This window comes from Gallinula chloropus (genome assembly GCF_964237585.1).
Source record: "Gallinula chloropus genome assembly, chromosome: 18".
Taxonomy (NCBI): Eukaryota; Metazoa; Chordata; class Aves; order Gruiformes; family Rallidae; genus Gallinula; species Gallinula chloropus.
In genome coordinates this window covers 3,517,451-3,541,671 of record NC_140103.1, presented here as the reverse complement: position 1 = coordinate 3,541,671, position 24,221 = coordinate 3,517,451, and the positions used below count along the sequence as shown (strand labels likewise).

Here is a 24,221-nt window from a genome sequence, read left to right as displayed (position 1 = left end):
CCTCCCCATAGCACCCACAAGAACCTCTACAAGATAGAAACAGTAGGTCTGGCAAAAAGGAAAATGCAAATAAAGTCACAAGCTGGCATTCCTCTTTCCCTCCCCCCCCCCCCAAACAGTAAAGCAGAGCAGCAGCAAAAGCTGAGCAGCCCAGTTGGGAGCAGCCCCACCAACCCCTCCAAACACCAAACCAGAGCCACGTGTCCCCCCCCCCTCAAACCCCAGCCTGGGAACCTTGAGAAGAACCATTCCTACTCCTACTGCAAAGTTGTGAACCACCTCAGGCAAGAGCTGTGGAGATGACAGCTCATCCCAACCCCAGCACCAGCTGCTTCCACCCTCCTTGAGATGCTGCTGGTACCACCCAGACCCATCCCCTGTTCATCCACCTGCCTTGGAGCCACTGCTGCTGGTGGCACTGGAAGCGTGGTCCCTCTGTCCACAGCCCAGCATGGCCACACCAGCAGGGAATGAGAGGGGGAAAGGGCTTTCTCCAGGTACAGCTGGCTGTCCCAGGCTATTCATGCTGCTTGTCTCCAGCACAGCTACATAAAGCTGCACACTTGGGCCCCACACGCTGCCTTCACCTCCCTATAGAGCTGGGGAACACGCTGCTCAGGGGGGAAACCCCTTCACTGTGGGGCTGTGACTGTGACTTATGACCAAGCAGTGGCACCCACGATCACCCTGTGCCCCTGAGGCCAGCCCAGCCCCAGGACAGCAAAGCACAGAGGAGGAAAGGGGAGTGAGGAGGGTGGGTTGGACCCAGCGATGAACCTGTGTGAACACCAGAGGTTTGGTGCCCGTGGAGGAGCCTGAGCAGGCACCACTGGAACAGTGTCTTTGCATAGCTGTTCCCACAGAGCTGGATCCCTCCAGGGACCTTATCTCCAGCTCCAGAGTCAGCTCAGACACCCCCAGCCCAGAAGGTTCCCAGCTCCACCCAAAAGAAGAGGCGGCGGTGGGAAAGGAAGACCCAGGGAACGGTGCAGAAGAGATGGTGGGAGGAGGGAGGGGGCTTCCCTTACCCAAAATAAAGGAGAGACAGCACACCTTGGGCTTCCAGCAACCCACACACCTTCCTTACAACTTCCTTTGCCCATTCCAGACCCCTTGTCCAAGTGGAGGGGGCTGCCTCCAGGCACGTGCAGACTCACACCTCGCTCCTCGCGGCGGCTTCCCAAACCAAACAGGAACCTTCCATGACATTCCACAGGGAAATTGCAGTCCCCACTGCCCAACACATACACAAGTGCCTTCCTCCCCCTCCTCACCTCCCTCCTCCTCCTCCCAGGAAGGGAAGCAGAAGGCTTTAACTGCCAGGCAGTCCCTGCTGAAACCCCAGAGCTGCACACAGCCATCGTGTTGGCTGCGGCAGAGCTGAGAGGCACAGCCCCAGCCTGATCACTGGTGACACGTCCCCACGTCTGGGGTCCTGTCTCCTGTGCAAGGCCCTCGAGTGCTTTGGATCTGTGGCTGCTGATGAGGATGTGCAGGGATGGGTGGGCTGTGTGGAACGGGCAAGGTGATGAGGAAGGGGGGAGGGAAGGAGGAAGAGCGTCGTCGTCGTCGTGCTACGTCTCCGCTGCCTCAACTCCTCCCACGGCCTCCTTAGGACACCACAGGCTGGATGGGCAGCAGGCTGCCAAACTTAAAGTGCTGGATCACAGGAAACTTCTCCAGGCACTGCAGGAGGAGAGAGAGAGAGAGAGGAGTGAATTCAGGAGGCAGTTTCCACCTCACACACACACACAGAGCCAGAGCTACATCCTGCCCTGGGTGCAGGATCCAGCCAGCTTGAGGCCACTGGGCTCAGACCCCCATCTTCCCCTCCCCTCCCTTTACTCCCCTCCAGCCCAGTAACATCTCTCCATAGGAAGGAGCCTTGTGCCCTGCCTGGGGCTGAGCCCAAGTCCTGCAGCAGGGAGACGGGGATGCAGGGCTGTGCCACAGCCAGGTCCTCGCTCCGAGGCACGGGCAGAGCCTGTGCCTGCCCCCCATGCTGCTGCTGTGAGCAAGCAGGAGGGGTTGTGCCCAGAAGCCCAGGCCAATGGCCATCCCTTTGGAGACAGAGCTCTGGGAACTGGTTCCAGCACAACTGAAGTGCTCACAAAGCCCTGGAGCCAAAGGCAGTTTGGGGCTGGTGGGGGTACAGCGTGGCTGTACCCACTCCTGGGGAACAACAGCCATGTGGAAAGCCTCAAGCCTCGTGGCACAGGAGAAAGAAGTCCTATGAGCAGCCTGGCACATCACCTTTGAAGCTCCCCAAGGCATGGGGTGCTCAGAGCTGCTGCCATCTCCCAGCACAGCCACTTAAAGGAACCCCTGTGAGGATGCAGCGCTGGGGGCACTGGTGACACCAGGGAAGGACAGAGAGACATGAGTACTGCAGGTCTGACAGCTACAGCATCAGCCCAACCAGCCCCCAGGAGCCCCACAGAAAGCCAGGCTGGTGTGGGCTCCTTGCCACCAGTGGGAAGAACAGGCATCCATTCCACCCCACACCCTGACAGCCCAAGAAACAACCAGAGAAACTTCTCCTCTACCCAGCAGGACACAAATTGACTGGGTTAGGAGAGGTGCCAGGAGGCAGGAGCCCCCTTCCATGGCTTGTGGGTGCAACCAGTGCAGCCCACAGCAGCTCAGTGGAGGGGACAGATGCATTTCCTTCTCAGCATCATCTTGATCACACCACAGGCCCGCTCAGGGCTCAGCCAGGGAGCAGAAACATGCTTCAGGTCCAACCTTTAAAGATGGAACTAGGACTAGATTAGTTACAATGGAAAGTATTTCCTGACTGACTGCAGCAGAGAAGGAAAGGTCAGGAGACTCAAAAGCAGCTCAGGGGAAAAACATCAAGGCTGCTGCTTTAACCACACTCTATTCTGTCGACTTCTTCACTCGCCTTTGATGGGGAGAATAAGAAAAGCCCTTGTGCTTCCAAGCAAACACGTCTTCACCCATTATATTTGTATTAAAATAGACACATCTGAGACTTCACAAACACAGGGAGCTGAAGACATGTTGCCTTCAGCCTACTGCCCATCAGCAAGCACCCTGGAGTGTCAGGATGCAGAGCAGGGGCTCCCAGCCACGCTGGAGCTCTCTGTGGGCTGGTTAAAGTCGCCCTGCAGAGGGGACAGAGAGGAGACAAAGCACCCAGAGTGCTCCTGAAATGAAAGAGGTCTGGGGACCACCCCACTCCCACCACTCCAGAGCAGGTTGAGGTGGTTTGACTCTTCCTGGTCTGGAGCCCTTTGCTGTGCTGCCACCTCCAGCAGTGCCACACAGAGCACAGCTCAGCCTCCCCAGGCCTGGTATGGAGCTGGAGTCTCCATCCAGTGCCTGATTTCACCTGCTCTCCTTGCACAGGTGATCAAAGGGGCAGGGAGGAGGAGAAGGGAGCCTTGGCCTCACCTCAACCAGCCAGCCAAAAAGCACCACCCCAAGCCCAAACCTTCCCTTCCACTCCTGTCACGCTCTGGGCTCTGCTGCAGAAGCTGCTGGAACTGGACAGAGACCAGTGTCAGCACTGGGGGGCTGCTGGCTCATGGTAATGTTGAGCCAGACTTCAGTGGTGATGGCAACAGAGCTGAAACCTGCTGCAGGAGCCAGCAGCAAGGGCACAGAACCCTCAGCAGGGACCCTGGGAGCCCAGCCTGAAACACCCAGAGGGATCTGGGTTTCAATCCAGTGACTCCCAAGCACTGTGTCCTCCCCAGAGGGTCAGTCAGAGATCCCCTCTGGTTGCACATGGTGGTAGGAGCTGCACAGCCAGGGCACCACAACCAAAAGCTCTCCCCAGCCACGCTGCTGTGTCCATGCTTGTCTCCCAAGCCAGGCAGGAATGGGCTAAGCCCAGGGGTGGGGTGGGAGAATCCCCACACCAGACATAGGGAGCTGTCAGGGGCTCCTCAGATGGAATCCCCCCTCCTCTCCTCTGCCCATCCTGGTGAACACAGGCACCGTGGGGTGCACCAGGAGAAGACTTTGCTGCATGAGGATCCTGAGCTTGGGAACACTCACTTAAACCCCAAAAGTGTTCTTTGAGGGAAGAAAAAATAATCAATCAAGTTTCAAGTGCTGTGGTTGACTTAATGTTTTCTACACCTCAGCCTAAATTTGTGTCCTTACCCTTCCTGGCAGTTATCACATTCCCCCCCTGACACCCCCTACAGCTCTGGGTTATTTCTAGGAACCCACCAGTACCAGATCCAGCCCTTCCACACAGAACATCACCTGCTATCCAAAACAGACCCAGGCCCCCAGAAAAGATCACGTCTTGGGTAGAACTAAGAGGTTTTAGGAGACTCATAGTTTCACTTTAACAGCACTCCCTGTGCTGGGGTCTGGATCCAGACCCCCTTAGTTCCCACACCAGAGCCTCCAGCTCAGGGTTTCCCAGCCAGACACATCTCCAGACCCCGTGACAGAGCTGTGAGCTGGGGAAGTCCCAGAGGGGCACCCAAGGGCACCCCTCTGAGGAGCAGCCAGCCAAGAGGGGGTCGACCCCCCAGCCTCTCTCTTCCCCTCTTTGGAGGCTGGGAGGAAAGCTGAGCTGGGGGCGGAAGGAGCCAGCGGGCCTGGGAGTGACACCTCACAGATTAGAGAGGTATGTGGCCTGGAACCTAAACACAGGATGTGCAGTGCAGAGGAAGGGCTGGGGGAGGGAGCTGGCTCAGTTCAGCACAATTAACCCCTTTGTGCACTGGGCCTGAGCGGAGCCTCCTGCCAGCCTCTGCCCTGCCAGCCTCTGCCCTGCCCCAGCAACAGCAGCCTGGGGTAGAGACCACAGGGTATGGGATTAACTCCTCCAAACCCCACTGACCACCCCCCCAGGCAGCTGTGCCATCCCTCTCCTCCAGAGCCAGCACGGTCCCATCCTTCCCAGCAAGGGATGTTCCCTCTGGAGGCCCAGATGCTGCAGTTCCTGTCCCACTTCCTCAAGCTCAGGGTTAGCTGGAGCAGGAAGGAGAGATAAGGGAGAGCCAAAACTGCCCAGTTCCCCAGGTCAGGGTTCGCCAGGAAAGCTGGCTGGGGCAGGGCCAGCACAGCCCTAGCTGGTGAGGGCTGCCAAGCCAGGGAGGTGGCTGCGACCTCAGCGCTCTGGCACACCACACAGCCAGGAGGGGAGATCAGTAGGAAGTGTTCAGCCTGCTCTGGGGCTCCTGAAACACAGGATGATAATTTAGACTCAGGGCAGCTGGTAGAATAGCAGTGTGGGGACCAGAAGGACATGCAGGTCAAGACACCAGCCTGAATTTGGAGACCTGCAGCTTGCACCGTGGGAGGACAACCAGCAAAAGTCATGTCTGCAAGGAAAGGCTGTGTGGGGACTGGTTTTGGGGCAAGCACTGGGCAGGCAGGAGTCTCCTCCTAACCAGCAGCACCTGAACTGCCAAGGGCTGCAAACCACATTTAGTGGGGGGGGGAGAGGGGGGCATGAAGCAGCTGTGATGGGGCCACGGAGCAACAGAAGAGGAGAGCTGTTCCCCAGTGGAGTGGAAGGGAGGAGCTGTGGCCACACAGCCTGCCCAGGGTGCTCACCTCTGCCTTGTACATGCGGATGAGACCCTGGTTGACCTTGGACCAGGAGGGCACGGCACTGATGTTCCAGAGCTGGTTGGAGTGCTCGGCGAAGGGGCCCGTCTTCATCTGCAAGAGACCCAGAGAGCAGCAGGGCTGAGGCAGCTGGGCCAGCCAGGAAGCTCGTGCACCAGCAGTGACTCACCCTCACACTCTCTCCAAGCAAACATTCCCACCGAGCCCTGTGACCCACGCACCAGCCACCTCGCTGCGCCTTCCCCTCCCTCCCGCTGCGGCCGCAGCGCACGGAGCTGCAGCAATCCAGCTCCCTCCTCCCTTCCACCTTCCTGATAAAAATTAAAGCTTTTCCAGCCACTCTTTCCTAATCAGCCCCCACCCCCCCTACCCCCTGCATACCTCCCTTTTAACGGCTGCATGAAAAGAGCCCCACATCAGTCCCGCTCTCCCCCCAGTAGAGCTCAGCTCAACGCCCGTTCCTATTCTACCCAGAAAGCTCCCAGTGCAACGCTGCTGGGCTTTCCAAGAAAATGACTCATTCCCCATTCAGATCAACAACAAGCAACAGCAACAGCCGCTGCCTCCCCTGAATACAGAGGGCAGCGCAGGTTGGCAGCGGCTCCGGTGTCCGCAGCCCCGCTCCACACCTGCCCCTGGCAGAGGGGGGCAGAGCCCTCAGGCTCCAATCCCGCTCTCCAAACCAGTTCCAGAGCTGCAAGTTGCTATCTTGTGGCAGATGCTTTAAATACTTTTAATTTTATTTCATTTAGGGTTTTGTTTTCCTCCTCCTCTTCTTTTTTTTTTTATACTCCAGTGTTTCTCCTCCCCAGGGCAAAAAGGGGTTTGGAGGAGGGAGGGAGGGAGGGAGGGAGGGCAGGGGGGGAAGCTGCAGTCAGGGACAGTTGCATGTGGATTCCCTGGGTAGTCATCTCTCCTTCTCCTCTGTGAACAAAACCAGACCCTCGGGGAGAAAAAGCAAGACAAGGCAGCCACTCTGACTGAGGGAAGTTCCCATGACATCAGAAACCGCAGGGCCGAGGCTCACGCTAGAGAGGAGCGTGGGGAGAGAGGAATCTCTTGGACTCCTGTTCTCAGCTCGGGGCTCCAACAACTAACCCCTTCCCTCCACACACGCACAGGCCCCTGAGTGAGGGTGGGAAAAGAGCCTCCAAACCACCCCTCTGCCTGCTCTAGAAGCCAGCAAGGCTGGTCAGGGTGCTTGGGGAAACTGCTGCTGCCCTTCTGTGTGGCATCAGCCTGCAATGGAGGAAGGAAGAGGGAAAGAAGGGGAGACACCCCTCCCAAAACCCACCCCTGCTGCTTGGAGAGTGTGTTTCAAACCCATTGACCCCGGGAGCTGGAGCGCAGAGGGAAATGGGGCTGCAGTTTTGCTCCCTGCCAGGAGAGTGCAGACACATCCCCACTTCCCCCTCGGTGGTTCCTGCGAGCTGGGGAATGAGGGATGAGCCACTCGAGTCACTCCCACTCCCCCCTGCCCAGCGCCTTCCCTCACAGACCCAAGATGAAAGGGGCAGATACACAAAGCCCAACGTTCCCCCACGGAGCTGGCACGTTCCTAAAGCACTGAGGATGTGGCAGCACCTGAGTGCAGGGCTGCTGGGGAGCAGCTCAGCAGCACCAGGCAGATCGCTCTGCGCAGGAGCTTCTCCTGCCTGCATTTCCATGCCAAACCTTCCTCCAGCATCGCTGCCCTTTGCAGGGGCTCAGCTTGCATCAGCCACTGCTGCTGTGCTTTGCTTCTCCCCCCTTCCCAAGCTGGAAGGAGCGTGCTGGAGAGCACAGGAGGCGATGAGCACGGCTGGCTGGCCCTCCTCACCCAGCCAAGGGCGGCACGGCTAGGCTTCTACACTGAAGAGGGAGAAATAAGGGTAACAAGGAAGGAAAAAAAAAACAAACCCCAAACAACCCCCACACACCCCAAAATAAATCTCCTTCCAGCCACAAAAGGGCGAAGAGGGAGAGCGGAGGGGGGGGAGAGCAAGAGGCAGCGAGCGCGCTGCAGTCCCGCAGTGACCCCAGGGGAACGGAGTGAGTCAGAGCAGCCATATTGAGCAGGAAATTACTCACAGCCGCGGCGTTCCTGCCTCTCAGTTCCCAAGAGAATCGGCCTTTTGTAAATGGTTCCTCTGTCAGTGCCGGGGGGAGGGGGGACGGCTGAGGCCGTGCTTTCCTGTCAGCTCCTTCCCTTCCAGCAGAAACCCGAGCCCTCCCTTCCCAAACCTCCAAATTTAGAAGCCAGATTGAAGGCGAAATTCCTCCTGCCCTTTGGAGGAGCATCTGCAGCGCTCCACTGCAACAGCCAGGGTGGACCCAGCACCCTCCTTCTGCAGGAACACAGGCTGCCCCTGCCATCGCTGCCCTCCGCTGAAGAGATGCTCTCAAACCCTCCTCACACCTATGGGTACCACGCACAGCCCGTGGAACACTTGGGCAGGCAGGGTGGGCAGCAGAGGAGCAGCTCTGGCTCTGTAAACCTCACCCTACTCAAAACCCCACAGGTTCAGGTCTAAAAGCACCCTGAGGATTGCCCAAGAGCGGGCCAGCTTACGCAAGGCTGGCTGCTGGAAGGAGGATGCTTTGGTGGGTTGAGCCTGGACATCAACTCGCTGCTGCTTGGAGCCTGTGGTTTAAATATACACGTGGCAAACACCATGACAGCGAATATTTGTCCCTGAAACAGCACCCAGGGGCTGAGAAGAGTATCTGCTCCAGAGAATAGTCTCTCTGCTAGAAGAAAAACCCCTGGCTCAGTTGTAGCCAGCAGAAACAAACCCACTCTCAAGCGGGAAGGGGCACCAGCCCCGCTGTGGGAACCGGCACGGTGCTCACTACGTGTTTGATACCTCCAGAGGCAGAGCTGTTTGTGGATGGAAAGTGCTGAAGAACACGATATCGGTCATTAGTTGATGTCTCCCATCCTCCCCAGCTTTCTCCCAGCGATTTTGTTTTGTTGGTGGTTTTGGAGAGAAGCATTTGGAGGCAGCGGGGCTGTTTCAGCCCCCCCTAGTGCCTAGCGGCAGGTACAGCCTGCCCGGGCTTTGAGGGGAGGAAGCACGGGTTTGAAAAGCGAGAAAAGAAGGAGAAAAGAAGGAGAAAAGAAGGAGAAAAGAAGGAGAAAAGAAGGAGAAAAGAAGGAGAAAAGAAGGAGAAAAGAAGGAGAAAAGAAGGAGAAAAGAAGGAGAAAAGAAGGAGAAAAGAAGGAGAAAAGAAGGAGAAAAGAAGGAGAAAAGAAGGAGAAAAGAAGGAGAAAAGAAGGAGAAAAGAAGGAGAAAAGAAGGAGAAAAGAAGGAGAAAAGAAGGAGAAAAGAAGGAGAAAAGAAGGAGAAAAGAAGGAGAAAAGAAGGAGAAAAGAAGGAGAAAAGAAGGAGAAAAGAAGGAGAAAAGAAGGAGAAAAGAAGGAGAAAAGAAGGAGAAAAGAAGGAGAAAAGAAGGAGAAAAGAAGGAGAAAAGAAGGAGAAAAGAAGGAGAAAAGAAGGAGAAAAGAAGGAGAAAAGAAGGAGAAAAGAAGGAGAAAAGAAGGAGAAAAGAAGGAGAAAAGAAGGAGAAAAGAAGGAGAAAAGAAGGAGAAAAGAAGGAGAAAAGAAGGAGAAAAGAAGGAGAAAAGAAGGAGAAAAGAAGGAGAAAAGAAGGAGAAAAGAAGGAGAAAAGAAGGAGAAAAGAAGGAGAAAAGAAGGAGAAAAGAAGGAGAAAAGAAGGAGAAAAGAAGGAGAAAAGAAGGAGAAAAGAAGGAGAAAAGAAGGAGAAAAGAAGGAGAAAAGAAGGAGAAAAGAAGGAGAAAAGAAGGAGAAAAGAAGGAGAAAAGAAGGAGAAAAGAAGGAGAAAAGAAGGAGAAAAGAAGGAGAAAAGAAAAAACTAAAAATAAAATTTTAAAATTAAAAAAATAAATAAAATAAAAATAATAAAAATAAAGATACAAATAAAATAGAAATAAAAAAACAAAATAAAATGAATCGTTAAAATAGTAAGAGGAAAGAAAAGCCTGAACTCTTTCCGCAGGAGGCTGGCCCGCCGGTGCGTCCGGCACCCCGAGCTGCTGTCCCCGCTCCGGGCAGCGCGCAGCAGAGGGCTCGTTGCCACCAGGTGGCACTGGGGAACCCAGCAGAGCTCCCAGGGCTCAGCGAGCCGTGGGGAAGCAGCAGCGAATCCCCCTGCTCCGAACGCCCGGCCGAGCGCGCACTGTCCGCGGGCAGAGCGCCCCGAGCAGCAGCTCCGCGCAGCGCTCAGCTCCCCGCGCACTCCGGCGGGGCGGGCAGAGGCGTTCGGGGGGTTACTGCGCTGTGCGGGTGCTACAGAGGAGACAAGTCAAACCCCAGAGCACCACGGCTCCAGCTTTCCTGTCCTCACCCCAGTGTCCTTCCCCAGGAGAAGGAACGTCCGACTTCTGCTGGGGCTGGAGTGAAGCTGGAGGAGGGAAGGGTGAGAGGAGATATCAGGGGGAAGGTCTGTCCAGAGAGAGTGGTGAGGGACTTGAACAGGCTGCCCAGAGAGGGGGTGGGTGCCCCATCCCTGGGGGTGTTCCAGCCCAGGTTGGATGGGGCCCTGGGCACCCTTGTGTAGCTCCAGGCCTGGAGGTTGGTGTCCCTGCCTGTGGCAGGGGGTTGGAGCTCTGTGATCCTTGGGGTCCCTCCCAACCCAGCCCAGCCTGGGATTCTATGATTCCAGTGCCTCTTTACCACCTGTGGCTCGATTCATCTCTGCATGAAGGGTTAACCCCCACCAGACTGAGCAGGACACAGCACCTCCCAGGCTTTGGGCTCCTATGAAAATACTCAGCTGCAAAGGGCAAGTTTCTATTCCATGACCTGCCCTCTCATCTCACCACTAAATTAGGGAGGGAAGGAAGGTGGAGGGGAAGCAGAACCACACTCTGTCCTTCAAAATTAATCCCATCAACTCTCTCCCACCAGAGACAAGAAATCCCTCACCACAAAGCACATTGTTCTCACTCTCCACAGTGGCTGAGGGCACAAAGCCATGAGCTCCCTCACTGAGAAACACTGCCCATGGCAGGAGCACACTGAGAGTCAAGAGTCCCCCAACCCTGAGCAGAAACCTGGTCCTGCAAACAGGGAGCATCTGATGGGCAACTCGTTTGGTAGAATCAAGAGGAGACTGAGTTGCACAGAGAATTGGGAGGCTGCCCAAAGCAAGGGGAGCCCCAGGGCCTGCCAGGCAGCACCCTATGGCTGGAGGGAAGGGAGGTTATCTTGGCAAGCCCAGCCACCTTGCAGCTCCTACTTCATCTCCTAGCATACTTGCAGGCACCAGTCTTCTCCATCCAAGTTCCCACCGACTGATCCAAGTGATCGCCCAAGGTTACTGGGTTGCTTTCAGCCCCCTTCAACTCCAATCCACAGCCCACCTTGCTTAATTACACTTGGGAGCATCCCCATCCCAACTCATTCAAAGAGAGCACCTCACACATGCAACCACAGTTCCACGAGAGCAACCAACCCAGCAAAGGAGGAAGAGAAAACCACAGCCAGGGTCAAGTATCTAACAGCAAGAGAGCTTCCCTGTGGGACAAACCTGCCAGTCCTCACCTCTGTAATGAAGAGGATACACTCCAGGAACATGAAGTCCTTATGGTTCTCATTTACCACCTTCTCATCAACAAAGTGTCGAGGCTCCAAGTTGGGATGGTCTGAAGAAAAGAGACAAGGGGAAGTAACCTGTGTGGTACCCATCTTCTGGGACCTAGCTCAATCAGGTCTTGCCTTGCCCCTCTTCCAAAACAAACAATCCTCCCATCAAAGCCCTTCAGAAGTCAGAACAGAGCTTCTCCCCTTCCATCTCCTCTCCCACTCCGGTGCCTCAGCAGTGAGGGCACCTGGTAAACTCCCCAGGGCAGAAAAATAGCTTTTCTAGCACCAAACCCAAAACCCTCCCTTTAAGAAGCTTGCAGTCACTGCAGCACAGACAGATGCCTTGCACAAGGAAGCCTTCCCTCTCCCAACCCAAAGAAACCAGTTTCATTTGGAAAGCTGAGAGGAAAACCAAATAAAAACCCAAGCCCCAGAGCAAACTTCTGCTGCATTACAGACAAGCCTGACACATCTGAATTCAAAAGCCAGTCCCAAGCCCCATCATCTCTGCAAGCCAGACAGATGGGGCAGGTTGGGACATGAGAAGAGGGTTTTTTATTAGTACCTATCAGCTGGGAGCTGCCCCATATGAAAGGCAGGAACTGGAAGTCATCCAAGCCCCACACGCCCTGGCTGCCAGCAGGCTCCATCCTGTAAGTCTTCTGAAGCTTTCGCATCACTTCCAGGTACCTGAGAGCAGAGAGAGGAGGAGGGGTCAAGACAAGGCCATCTTCTGTCTTCCTTCACTTACACAAGGACAGGAATAGCCAGTCTGGAGAAGGACACAACCTTTGTGACTCACAAGCAGGACCCCCACGTGCACCACAGGACACAGACTATGTATTCAGCTCCTGTGCCTGAGGGTGTGTACAGGAGCAAACACCAGCACCCCTTAAAAACTGGGGGAAGGGGCTTTACACCCAATTCCCTTTAAAAAAATAAAAATCAAGTGGCAAGGGTTTCTCTTTTATCTGCAGTCTCTTGTGTTGGTGTAGATCTTCCCCCCTCATCACTATTTGAGAACATTGATACTTCATCCTCCTTCAACAACGTCCAAAAGAGCCCAGAAAGCTTCTCCACCTCACAGCAACCACTACTTCCACTTTCCAGGTGAAAAATTAAAGCTGGAAGTGCTACTGAAGGAAATTGTTCCCATGCCACCAGACAGTGGCACAGCTGGGATTAGATCTCCAGACCCCAAACACCCATTCCACCAGTTTCAGCACTACCCACTCCACCTCCTGGGCTGCAAACTCATCTAGAGGAGCAGCCTGTTGGCTCCTCTTACAGTTCCTTATTCCCAGATGGGTAGGGATGAGTGGAAGAAAGGGGATACAATCAGTCCAGGCTGCAGGCAGTAAACTCTACCCTTCTCAGACAGCTGGAGGAGGTTGCTGCCAGGGAGCTGCCCCCAAGCAGGCTGGTGCTTTCAGAACTTCTCCTTCCATTCCTCACCTGTTGAATACTTTAAAGACAATGGCCATCTGGTCGTCCACACGGAGCACACCGATTTTGCAGAGGCAGCAGAGAAAGGCTGCAAATGCAGCCTCATGCCCTGGAGACAGAAGACATCAAGAGACATGAAGAGATGTGACATGGGTGTCTCTGGACAACCTTTCCATGGGCACCACAACAGGTCTTCAGCAATCAGAGCAGGTCCTGGCCCATCTCAAGAGCCCCCAACCCTATCAGTGCCACCAGCTCTCAGTATTTCACCCTGTGCAGCACCCACCCCAACCACACCTTCTAGACATTCATAAAGGGATTATTAACTTGGAGAAAACCAGCTCCAACACTGGGCACGCTGGCAGCAAGGCAGTGCCTTCCCCAGGAGCTTGGTACAGCAGGGGAAGTGGAGCACCACAGTGTCACCTGCTCTGGGGATGTGAGAGAACCTCACATCTGCAAGTAGACAGGTTTCCTCCTGCCTCAAATACATCTGTGCTGGAAGGATGCAGATCCCAGGAGGCTGCTGTGGGAACAGTCTGTCCCAGAAGGTACTGGGACCTCAGGCTGGGCCCCTGCAGCTTGGTCCTCCAGCTAACAGCAAGGAGAAGAAACAACCAGCAAGCCCAGGAATGTCTTTTAGGGGAAGGGACCACGTGTAGGAGATCAGCAGCTCCACACTAGGAAGAAACACAGCTCCCAGTGTAGGAACAAGCACACCCGTGCTCCAGCTCTGGCTTGGGACACCCAGGAGGGGAGGAAAGGCTGAATTCCCATCCCTGAGCTGACAAAACCCCAGCCAGCAGGTCCCTTTCCAAAGACAACATCTCCCCCTGGTGCTGGCGAGCCGCAGCTCTCCTGGCAAGCGCTGCAGAGGCTCCAGCTCTTCATCCTTTTACCCACCTCTTCCTCTTCCTCTCCCTGCCCAGGTCCAAAGTCTGTTTCCCTGCACCCACAGGCTCCCATTCTCCTGCCCTTCGGTGAGGACACACCCGTCCTCCAGCTGGAGAGGCAGAGCATGCTGATGGCTCTGGGTGCCAGTGGTGGTTACTCCAACCTGCAGCTCAGTCCCTCCTCTGGGGCAGAACACTTCTACCTTCAGATTTACAGTCCCTCTGCAAGCAGTGATGTCACTACCAGGGAGCACCAGACCTCAGGACACCTGAGGTGGTTCCCACTCCAGTTCCAATTCAAGCAATTGGATTTTATCCCTCTAAACTGCCTACTGCAGACCCATGGGTGCTGCTGAGTGAGGTGAAGCAGCTCCTACAGCTTATCCCAGAGTAGCCTGTGCCACTCAGGTCACACTTCCAGCTGGGTGTCACAGCTCCAGCACAGCCCTGCCACCAGCCCCAGGCCTCTCAGTCATGGCCCACAAGGGACACAGGGGTGAGGATGCCCCATGAGGAAAGTGTTTGCAGCAGGCTGGAGCTAAAACCCACTGACAAGACCCTGTTTCAGTGAACACAGCCCCAGGCTGTGGCTACAAGGGGACACCAAGCCCGGGGGTACCTGTGCCATAGTCGATGCGGGTGCTGTTCCCCACGGCTTCCTTCAGGTACACGGCCACTTCTGGTGCAGCATCAGCCAGATGCTTGGGGATCACTGTTGCCACCAACTTTTCTGCTTCCTGAAAGACACAGAAGACTCCCTGGAGTGAGTGCAGCCCTCTCACAGTCCCCAGGAGCCAATCACTCCCACAAGAGCCAGAGCCAGCAGGACAGAAGAAGAAATTCTCCTGTTGAAGAAGCCATCCCATCTCCAGAGGTGGAACTGTTCAGGGAGAGGTTGTCCTGACACATTCCCAGGCCACACACATGCTGAAGGAAAAAGAAACTTCACCATCTAATTACAACAACCCAGCTAACCCACTGAGTCATCTCCAGGACAAAAGCTCTAAGAGCAGCAGACTGCAGACCTCCTGCAAGCTCACTGCTGGTGGGAATGTGTCACCTCCAGAGCTCAGTGCAGGGCAAGTGCTCTGAGCTGAAGAAAGTTGGGCAGTTTCACAATCATCCTCTGGGTTTGTGTGTCACTCATCAGCACACACAGTGGGTAGTTACAAAGCAAAGATGCTCCTTGGGCTTGGAGGGCTCTCGTGGCTCATCCAGGACTTGGGAGACCCAACCAAGAGCCCTGGGCAACCTTGTGTAGCTCCAGGGCTGGAGGTTGGTGGCCCTGCCTGTGGCAGGGGGTTGGAGCTCTGTGATCCTTGGGGTCCCTTCCAACCCAGACCAACCTGTGATTCTATGGTTTACATGGACTGTTACCCTCTCAGAAGAGGAGAGGGGAGCACCAAAGTAAGTGATGCATATCAAGAGGTAGATCCTTCACAGTTTCTCTGAGCAACTCCTCTGTAGGCTGCTTGGCTGCCTTTCTGCTGTCCCTGCTGGGCACACTGCCCTTCTGCAGGACCTGCACACAACACCACACACCAAAGCCATGCTCACCTGGTCTAGTTTGGCATACCAGGTCCTGAAGGCTTTATTCCCAAAGCGAGAAGGCTGGTCCACTGGTGGGGTCTCATCAATCCATCTGTCAAGGGTGTTCAGAAGAGCCACCAGCTTTTCAATGGGCTACAGAGACAGAGAGGATGAGGGGGTCACAGTGACATAAAGCAGAGCAGCCCCTCAGGCTCTGACATCTCTGCCTTGGCACCATTAAAGCCTACACCACCCTTCCCAAGGGTGGCAAGCAGAAATCAGATGTGCCAACCCTGCCCAAAATGCAGAGGGGCTGGGAAAACCACCCCTCCTCCCCCAGTAAGATCAGTCCAGTACAAAGCCCAGCCTGAGGCAGGATCTCCAGCTGCCCACGCAGCCTTTCATGAGCTCTAACAGCACCGTGCTCCAAAGCCTCTGGGAGAAGAGCTCCTGCAAGCTCCTAGCTGTAGGACACACAGGACTGAGATGCAGGGGAGTGCCACACAATTCAGGGATCTCCAGCACAGGGGTACAGCACAGCACTCAGTGTGCACCCTCAGCACCAGTGTGATTCAGAGGCCCTTCTCAAGGCATCACCTCATCCTTGTCCTGAAGTGCCCATCAGGAGCCAGGATTAGCAGTGATGGTGTTTGCACAGCACCCAGCCCAGAGAGGAACCTTCTGCAACCATAAGAGAAGAGGGGTACAACAGGCAATACAGCATGGTGTGAAGGACCTGGGGGTCCTGGTTGATGACAGGGTGGCCATGAGCCAGCAGTGTGCCCTGGGGGCTGAGAGAGACAATGGGATCCTGGGGGGCATCTGGAGGAGTGTGGCCAGCAGGTCACAGGAGGGGATCCTCCCCCTCTGCTCTGCCCTGGTCAGGTCCCACCTGGAGTGTTGTGTCCAGTTCTGGGCTCCCTGGGATAAAAAGGACAGGGATCTCCTGGAGAGAGTCCAGAGGAGGCTATGGAGATGATGAAGGGCCTGGAGCAACTCCCCTGTGAGGAAAGACTGAGGGAGCTGGGACTGTTCAGCCTGGAGAGAAGAAGACTAAGGGGGGATCTTTTTAATGTTTACAAATATCTTAAGCATGGGATGCAGGGGGAAATGGGCAGCCCCTTTTCAGTGTCTGTGGGGACAGGACAAGGGGCAATGGCTGCAAGTTGGAGCACAGGAAGTTCCACACCAACATGGGGAAGAACTTTTACCCCGTGAGGGTGATGGAGCCCTGGGACAGGCTGCCCAGGGGGTGTGGAGTCTCCTTCTCTGGAGAGATTCCAGCCCCATCTGGACACCGCCCTGTGTGACCTGTCCTGGGGAGCTGCTTTGGCAGGGGGGTTGGACCCCATGAGCTCTCGAGGTCCCTTCCAGACCCTGGGATTCTATGATTCTATGTCTTAAGCTGTTCTGCTAGGATGAGGGCTGGCCAACACCTCCTCCCTGCCTTGTCCATCCAGCCAGGGAACAACTACACCCCATGCACCAAGAGACAACACCCCAGGCACCACCTGAAGCCGCTCAGAACATCTGAGGAGGCTCTGCTGACAACTGGTCAAGCCTGCCAGAGGCTCTGGGATTCTCCCCACCTGCCTGCGAGCAGCCCGAGAGCCGTCAGCAGCCACAGCAGCTGGCCAGGCCCCGGGCAACGGAGGCTCCTCTGGCTCCAGAGGGGATTCCTCCTTCAAGGGGACAAAGAGGACAGCAGAGGCTGGTTTGACTTTGCTGGAGGCACGGGGCGTGTGAAGCCGGCTGGTCTCCTGGGCTGTGGTTCAATCCTTCACGCTGCCTGCCGGGAGGACGAGGAAACAGCCGAGCCCAGCAAGTTTCCAGCCCTTGAAGTGCCTCTCCAAGAGGGAGGGTGAAGAGGCAGCCATGGCAGGGCCGTGCTGCTGCTGAGCCAGCTGCAGGTCGCTCCCCATGGCCTCTGCTCCCAGGAGGAAGGGGCTCACGGCAGCCACGGCATCCCAGCGACAGCCCGGGATGCGGCGGGATGGGGATGGGCAGGGGAGGGATCCAGCCACCCCATAACAACTTGATGCTTGGCTGCTGGGGCAGGGGAAGGGGTAGGGGATGGGGATGGAGCAGGGGTACGGGATGGGGCAGGGGGATGGGGCAGGGGATGGGGCAGGGGTACAGGATGGGGAAGGGGCAGGGGTACGGGATGGGGAAGGGGATGGGGATGGGGCAGGGGATGGGGATGGGGCAGGGGATGGGGATGGGGATGGGGCAGGGGCGGGCAAGACCTGAGCACATGAGGACCACGAAAGACCCATGTGCTGAGGAACACAGGGGCCAGGAGGGCTGGGTGAGGCTGCCAGCCCGACCCACCAACAGACAGATTGAGGCAGCACAACCCACTCTGCTTCAACCCTCTGCTGCCCAAAAAACCCCCCACAGGAACCAGCATCTCCCCACTGCACCGGGCCAGGTTTGGACTCAGCTCTACTCCTTCCCAGCTATTACATTCCCCTCCAATTAAGCAGCAGCGTCCCCAGCACTGGGTTGCATTAAATAATTAAGTGGTGCTGGTGATTTATCCACCAGCAGCTCATTAGGAGCAGCCACCCTATTTCAAACCCCCTCTCAGTGAGCTGCCTGGATAAATGGCTGGCAAAGAGGAGCAGCTCCTTCCCCCCCCCCACCCAGATCTGCCCCCAGGCCTTGGGGAGCAGGAGAGTTGAACCTCCCCTTCCCCACTGGCTTGCTTTAAAGGGATTAAAAAGCCCCAGCCCCGCTGAACAGGGAGAGCAGGACCCAGCTGCTGGCTCAGCCAAGCCAATAAATAATTAAAGGGATGAGGCTCATTTTGGGCTCAAGGCCCTTTGAAAAAGAAGAGGGAAAAAAAAAAAAAGGGGGGGGGGTTTACTGAAAGAAGCAGCTTCCTATTGTCCAGCAGAGGAAAACTTGTACATCCAGGGCTGACCCCAGAGGCGGGAGAGGGAGGGGGGAGAGCAGAGCTTACGGGAACACAGCCCCCATCAGCACTGCTGCAGCCTTGTTTTGCCTGGCTGGGTTTTTCAGCTCTATTTTTTGCTTTACCTTTCTCAGTGATCAAAGCAAGGGCAGCCTCCCCCCCCCCCCTCCCCTGGCTCTCCTCGTTGTGCTGATTTCGCATCCCCTTGACCCTGAGCCTGCCACCGGTCCCAAAGGCAAAGGCAGAGCCTCCTCCAGAGCACAGACCTGTCAGCATCTCTCCAGAGCAGAGGCCAAGCAGGAGGAGGTGCTGAGGAGGCACTGCAGCAGCCAGAGCTGCCCATGGGGACCCAAACCCACCCCTCTGGGCTCCATCAAAGGGGGGAGCTGCTGAAAACGGGGCATTTGCTGCTTCTCCCATTTCCCACCAGCCTGGCCAGTTGCCCCCAGTGCAGAGGGCTGTTAGAAGGGAAGGTCTGCTCCTCACACAGCAGTGTTTAACCCCCTCCTCACTGCACAGCACACAACCTTCCACCAGACACAGCGTCTAGGCTGGAGCCCTGAACAGCAGCTCAGCTATGCTGCTTGTCAGATGCCTCCAGCAAAAGCCCAGACAGCTCCTTGAAACCTTTCAGCACGAGCAGAGCAAGCTCAGCAACTCTCAGAAGGGGCTCCAGCCCCCAAAGGATGCAGCAGACAGTTTGGTATCGACACGTGCTACTCCAGAAGCCATTAGGCTGTCTCTTTTGAAGCAGAGCAGAACAGACTTTCTCCTCTTTAACCCCCCCCAAAGCAATACTGGGAAGTGGAGGAAGGGGTGGACTCTCTGGAGGAAGGATTCCAGGAGGTCACCTGCCAAGGGAAGGTGTCCCCAGCATTTGACCAGGGAGGAAGAAGGGGTGGCACAAAAGCACGTCAGCAGCAGGTACAGCAGAGGAGAAGAAAGCAGAGCAGAGATGCAAGCAGAGGCCACGAGGGGCTGAGCCTTTAAAAGCACAGATAAGGAGTTTGATCTACAAAGGAACCCACACCAACAGGCAGCCTCATCAACAAGGCGACCCTGGGGATGCTCCACCCGTGCTGGGAGTCACAGGCTCTGGTTCCCCTCAGCAAAGAGGGGAAGGAGACACATTCCCTGCCACTTCCAAAGCAGGATCATGCCTCTTGTTTGTTCACCTGAACCTGGGGCTGTGGATGGAAAACATTCACTCCAAGAAGGATCTGCTGCACACACAGCCCTAACACTGCTTCTCCCAGACAGCTGACAGCTCAAAGAGCTGGGAGGAAGGGGGTTTCCTCCCCTCCCCAGCTTTGTTTTGCTCATTTTCAATGCCTGGCTTCCCCAGAGCTGCTCTGTGAATGGTTGGGAAGCAGCAAGATCATGACAAAGGCAAAACTCAAAGGTGAAATGGAAGCAGCAGCAAGCCAGAGCAGCACTTGGCAGCAGTTTCCACTGAACAAAAGGTGGACACAAAGCCTGTTAGGGAGGGATTCGTTATCCCTGATCCCCCCCATGAGCTGTAAGCAAGTTGCTCTTTCACACACCAGCTCCTAGAAGGGAAGGTTGGACTTAATGTGCCAGTTTCAAACCTTAATGACCAGGTTAAAGATCATTCCAGGCTGCACCCCCCACCCCCACCTGTGAACACACAGTGCCCAGTCTGCTTCCCATTCTGCCTGGACCTTTTTAACCTATTCCCAGCTTTTCACACAGCCTGAACAGCAAAAATGTACCCCAGAAGCTTCTCCTTGCAATGCAGACCAAGGGAGAGGGATCAGCACCCACCACAGACCCCAAGCTGGTGGCCAGTGGATGCTCTGAGGATCACAGCAGCACCCAGAGACCTCAGGCCAGCAGTGACTGCAGCTGAAGCCACGCCAGTGAGGATGCCTGCCCCTTCCCTCTGGCCCCAAACCCTCTCACCACACCCTGATGAGGTGACCAGGCATTCAAACTGGCCACAGCAGCAGAGCCAGAAACAGTCACGTTAATCCAAGGGTTAAAATAGGTCCCTTCTGCCATCCTGCCCCCCCTGAGCCAAACACACCTCCCAGCACAGCCCTCCTGTGAGCTATGCAGCCCCCCCAAAACCCTCAGCACCCCCCTGGGCCACTCAGTGACACACCTGGAGCCCACTTGCTGTCAAACCATGCCTTGGAAGCTGCACTGAGGCACAGGCTGTGGAGATGGGTGCTGTTAACCCCATCTGAGCCCAGGGACAGGGAGACACGTGTCTCACCCAGAAAGGTGTGGGGCGGGGGCAGCAGGAGCAGAACAGATCCCTGGAACCAGGAGGGAACAGCACATCTTCAAGACATCACTGGTGAGAACAGGGTCAAAACACCTTTTCCCCCACCAGCTCCTGTCCACCTGAAGCTTGCTTGGTTTCCCATCCAGCCTCTGCATGCTGGGGGGGAGGATCACAGGGCTCACGTTTACATTCCCCAGCACAATCCAGCCAACACTTACCCTCCCTGGCTCCCAGATAAGCTGCCAACTCCCTTCCTCACCTAGGAAATATTCACTACAGAGCCAAACCCAGAATAAGCAAACCAGAAAAAGGCAGAAAAGGAGACCCAAGAGGATTCAAACCCTTCTCCTACCTCTGAGACTTTGTATTCACAGGTCAGCTTCTTCCCCCTGACGCCTTCGTTCAGCGTGAGGATGAAGCCCATGTAGTCTGCATATGCCTGCAAACACAGCCCAGAGAGGAGGGTGTTAGTGGGTACCCAAGGTCTGTTTGAACAAGCAAAGCAGCAGGGAGCACCCCCCCACAGCAAGGAAGCCTTCCCCAACACACACCACTGGCTTTCCTGGAGGCAGCCAGGGCACAGGGCTTGCTGAGAGGTGACTGCTATTTTTGGCAGCCCTCAAAAGACAGATGGTGATTGCACTGAGAACTCTGCTTCACTGTTAAAACTGCAGAGAGAAGAGCTCATATGGCCCCTAAAATCCTTCCCTCAGCTCCCTGCTGCCTGTCAGGCCAAAGCTGAACTCCCTGGCTCTGCGGTCTGAGCTGTGCCTGGGCATCCTGCTCGGCACTGCTCCTCCCAGACCTGCACCCTTGTCTCTGCTTTCCCTCTCCTGCTCTGCTCCCATCCTCACACACCCCATCCCAGCTGAAACCAGGGCAGGGAGACAGCCCAGGTTCCTCACTGCTCCTCTCTTGAAGCATCACACCCAGCACAGCAGCTCCAAGACTCTGCAGACACCAGACTAGCACGGTGCCACCTCCCCATCCTGGGGCCTTTCTGGGGCAGAAATCTGGACCAGGAGCAAGTCCCCAAACCCAGGAGATTTACCACCAGCAGCACCACTCAGAGGTTTGTGTGAGACCTGGCTAGATCTTAAGCTTCTCCTAAGACACCCCAGCTCAGTTGTCAAGCAAGAACTTGCTCCTAAGTGGTGGGACGAGCCTGGCTTAGCACACCAAGTCCTCAAAGGCAGAGAGTGGAGAACCTGCCTGTTCCACCAGCTCCACGCATCCCATAAACAAAAATCATCCAGGCAATTGAAGGCTTTGGCTCTAAAGCCCTACTGGATGGTGGGAGGGTCCCAGGAACCACCCCAGCCTGGTGGGCTCAGAGGGCTGGGCAGCAGGACAGTGCTCAAGCTGGGTTAGCCCAGTTCTGGCCCAGGCAGGATGAAGGAATCACCAGCTGCCTGTCTAACTGCTTGGGACAGGGCAGTAATAATTCCTCAGCATCTCTGGTGTCCCTCAATCTCTGGGCTCTCCTTGGCTCACTCCTTTGTCAGAGGATTTGGCTGCCAGGCACCACACCTCAGCCCCAGAGTCATTTGCCTACAAACAGGCAGCGACTCTTCTGCTTCAGAACACAAACCAGTTCATTTCCCATGGCCTGCCCAACCCTGCTGGCACCTCCTGGCTGCTCCCAGACCAGACCTGGCTGCCACTGAAGCCTAATTAAGCACTTACCAGCTCTTCCCCCTGGCCCCAGAGCCATACCTGAGAGCGCTTCCACTTGGCCATGTCAGAAACCATGTTTATCTCCTTTTTGGGGATCATGAAGTTCTGCTGGAGGGGAGGAGCCTCCTCCTCAGAGGTGCCTGGGACATGCAAAAAATAAAAGAAGAGGTAAAATAGAGGCAGTGGAGAAGAAGAAATCCTCTGTCTTCCTGTCTTGCAACACAGCATTCACTTCCCAGGAGACAGACAGCAAACAGCTCCATCCCACCAAGTCCTCCTTGGCAAACAATATCCCCTCAATCCCTGGCTAACACACTCCTGAGGATGCTGCAAGGCTCCAGAAAGTGGCATTATGTTTGTTTTCACTTCTAAAGGTGCTTTTCCCACCCAGACAGAGCAGGGCCAGCTTGTTTAATTAATTCTGTGTAGGAGACCAGCCTCAGGCTGTGCTGAAACACTGAGCTCTCCTAACAGACTCGCTGTGCCTGGGTTTTAAGGTGTTAAGCCTGAACTACACTCCCCTAAAAAGGGGCAACACCTGCAAAGAGAAAGCTGGAGCAGTTCAGTAGATGGCAGTCCAGAGCTGCATCTGTCTGTCCAGGCAGCGCAGGGGCTTGGAGGGTGCCAGGACACAGCCTCTTCCAGGTGAGGATCACCTGCTTCCAAGCTCTCTCAGAGCCCAGGGTGTGACATTTAATGCAAATGCAAGGTCGTTAACACATGAGAAGGGCTCTTTTCCCTGGCATGGGGGAACCAAGCTCCCAGCCCTGCCCCAGGCTCTCCTCTCAGCCACCAGCCCTGTGCCAGGAGCTGCAGAGCCAGAAACACCCCATGAAATTAAGAGGCAATTTGCATGGTGCCCCTGTCAGTGTGAGTTCTGTGAGGGGCTGTGCAGCAGGGTGCTGGGGAGGGAGCTGGGTGCTGATGTGTTTAGGAACTCTCTTTGGAGACACCCAGTTCACCTCTCAGATCCCAGGGGAGCTGAAGGCACCTTCAGCAGCTGCTCTCCACACTACAGCAAGCTCAGGCACCAGCTCCCCACCAGGCAGGGCCAAACCCCCAACTCCTTAGAGCATTATTAGCTGCATTTGCATAGAAAACACGAGGCAGCAGCCTCAGCAGCCTCCTCCACACCTGGGGAGCACCGTCCCAGCAGGCAGAGCAGGGAGAAAGGAGCCCCAAGCCCCAGGAACCCCGTGCAGAGGACCTGTCCCAGGTCACCTGAGACAGTCCTTTCACTTCCCTGCCTTTCAGGGTGCCAAACGTGGCCCCTCTCATCACCTCCTGGGGCCCTCTGGGGTTCGGTCCATTGCTCTGTGTGAGCTGCAGGCAGAGGGATGGGAGGGTGTCCAGGCACAAGGGGGCTGAGGTGACAGAGACCTGCACCTCCCTTCTGAAAACAAACCCCACCGCCCTCAGCTGTAACGACACAGCCCCCGGGTTCAACACCCTGCGACAGGAAAACGGTGCCCAGCTCCAGCACAGCAGCAGGAGGAGGGACTCAGGGGCTTGTCCTTCAATCCCCATGGCAACATGAAGAGGGGGGCTGGGGCCAGGGCCGTGTCCTGGCCTGGGGGGTGCAGCCACCAGCCCCTCCGCTGCCTCCACGCAGCGTCTCCAGGAGCCGGGTGCCTTTGCTCCCGGGGAGGAGGCGGCTGTAAACAGCCCCGGAAGGAAACACGGCGGCTCTGCAGGGGGGGCAGGGCTGGGGAGCGGGCGGGGAAGCCCCGACCCAGCGGCGTGAGGGGGAAAGGGGCAGTTTTGAGATGAGAACCCGGGGATAGGTGATGCTGCGGGGAGAGGGGAACCCAGCCCAGCCCAGCCCTGCTGAGACACGGCCTCCCCCCGCGGGAAACACCAGCCAGCTCAGAAGCCGGGCTGCGGATGGCGGAGCCGCCCCTGCACACCCCTGAGCCCCCCGACCCAGCCCGGCACCCGCCAGCCCCGAGCCCCACCCGGAGCGGGGCTGGGAGGGGGGAGGGGGGGGCTGCTGGGCCCCCAAGGTCCCTCGGCGACCCCAGCACAGCCGCCTCCTCCTCCTCCTCACCCCGCCGCAGGCCCGGGCGCTCGCTGCTGCTGCCGCTGCTGCTGCCGCTGCTGCCGCCGCCCCCCTCGCCCCGCAGCTCAGGGCCCGGCGCCCGCCCACCCCTCGCAGCCCAACCCTGCGGACACCCCCCACCCCCCCCAAGGGCCTCCAGCGCGGCCCCCGGACCAGGAGGCCGCGCAGCTGCCCCCGGCCGCCCCTCACCTGCCCGCCGCTCGCTCTCTGCCATCTTCCCGGAGCCCGGCCGCTGCCGCCACCACCCCTCACCTCTCACCCCCGGACACACTGAAGCCGCCCGCGGCCATCTTTAAGC

The 24,221-nt window shown here is 56.6% G+C and overlaps 1 protein-coding gene across 1 annotated transcript; it reads right to left on the bottom strand.

Moving 5' to 3' along the window:
• Window positions 1-289: 289 nt before the first annotated feature.
• PTPA (protein phosphatase 2 phosphatase activator) lies at window positions 290-24,159 on the bottom strand. The gene is made up of 10 exons (XM_084272507.1): window positions 24,113-24,159; window positions 21,904-22,004; window positions 20,540-20,626; window positions 15,047-15,172; window positions 14,109-14,226; window positions 12,606-12,705; window positions 11,716-11,840; window positions 11,109-11,209; window positions 5,548-5,655; window positions 290-1,686 (listed from the first exon to the last, which is right to left on the bottom strand). The coding sequence occupies exons 1-10, from the start codon at window positions 24,135-24,137 to the stop codon at window positions 1,612-1,614; spliced, it is 966 nt and encodes a 321-aa protein (XP_084128633.1). The 5' UTR covers window positions 24,138-24,159; the 3' UTR covers window positions 290-1,611.
• Window positions 24,160-24,221: the final 62 nt, after the last annotated feature.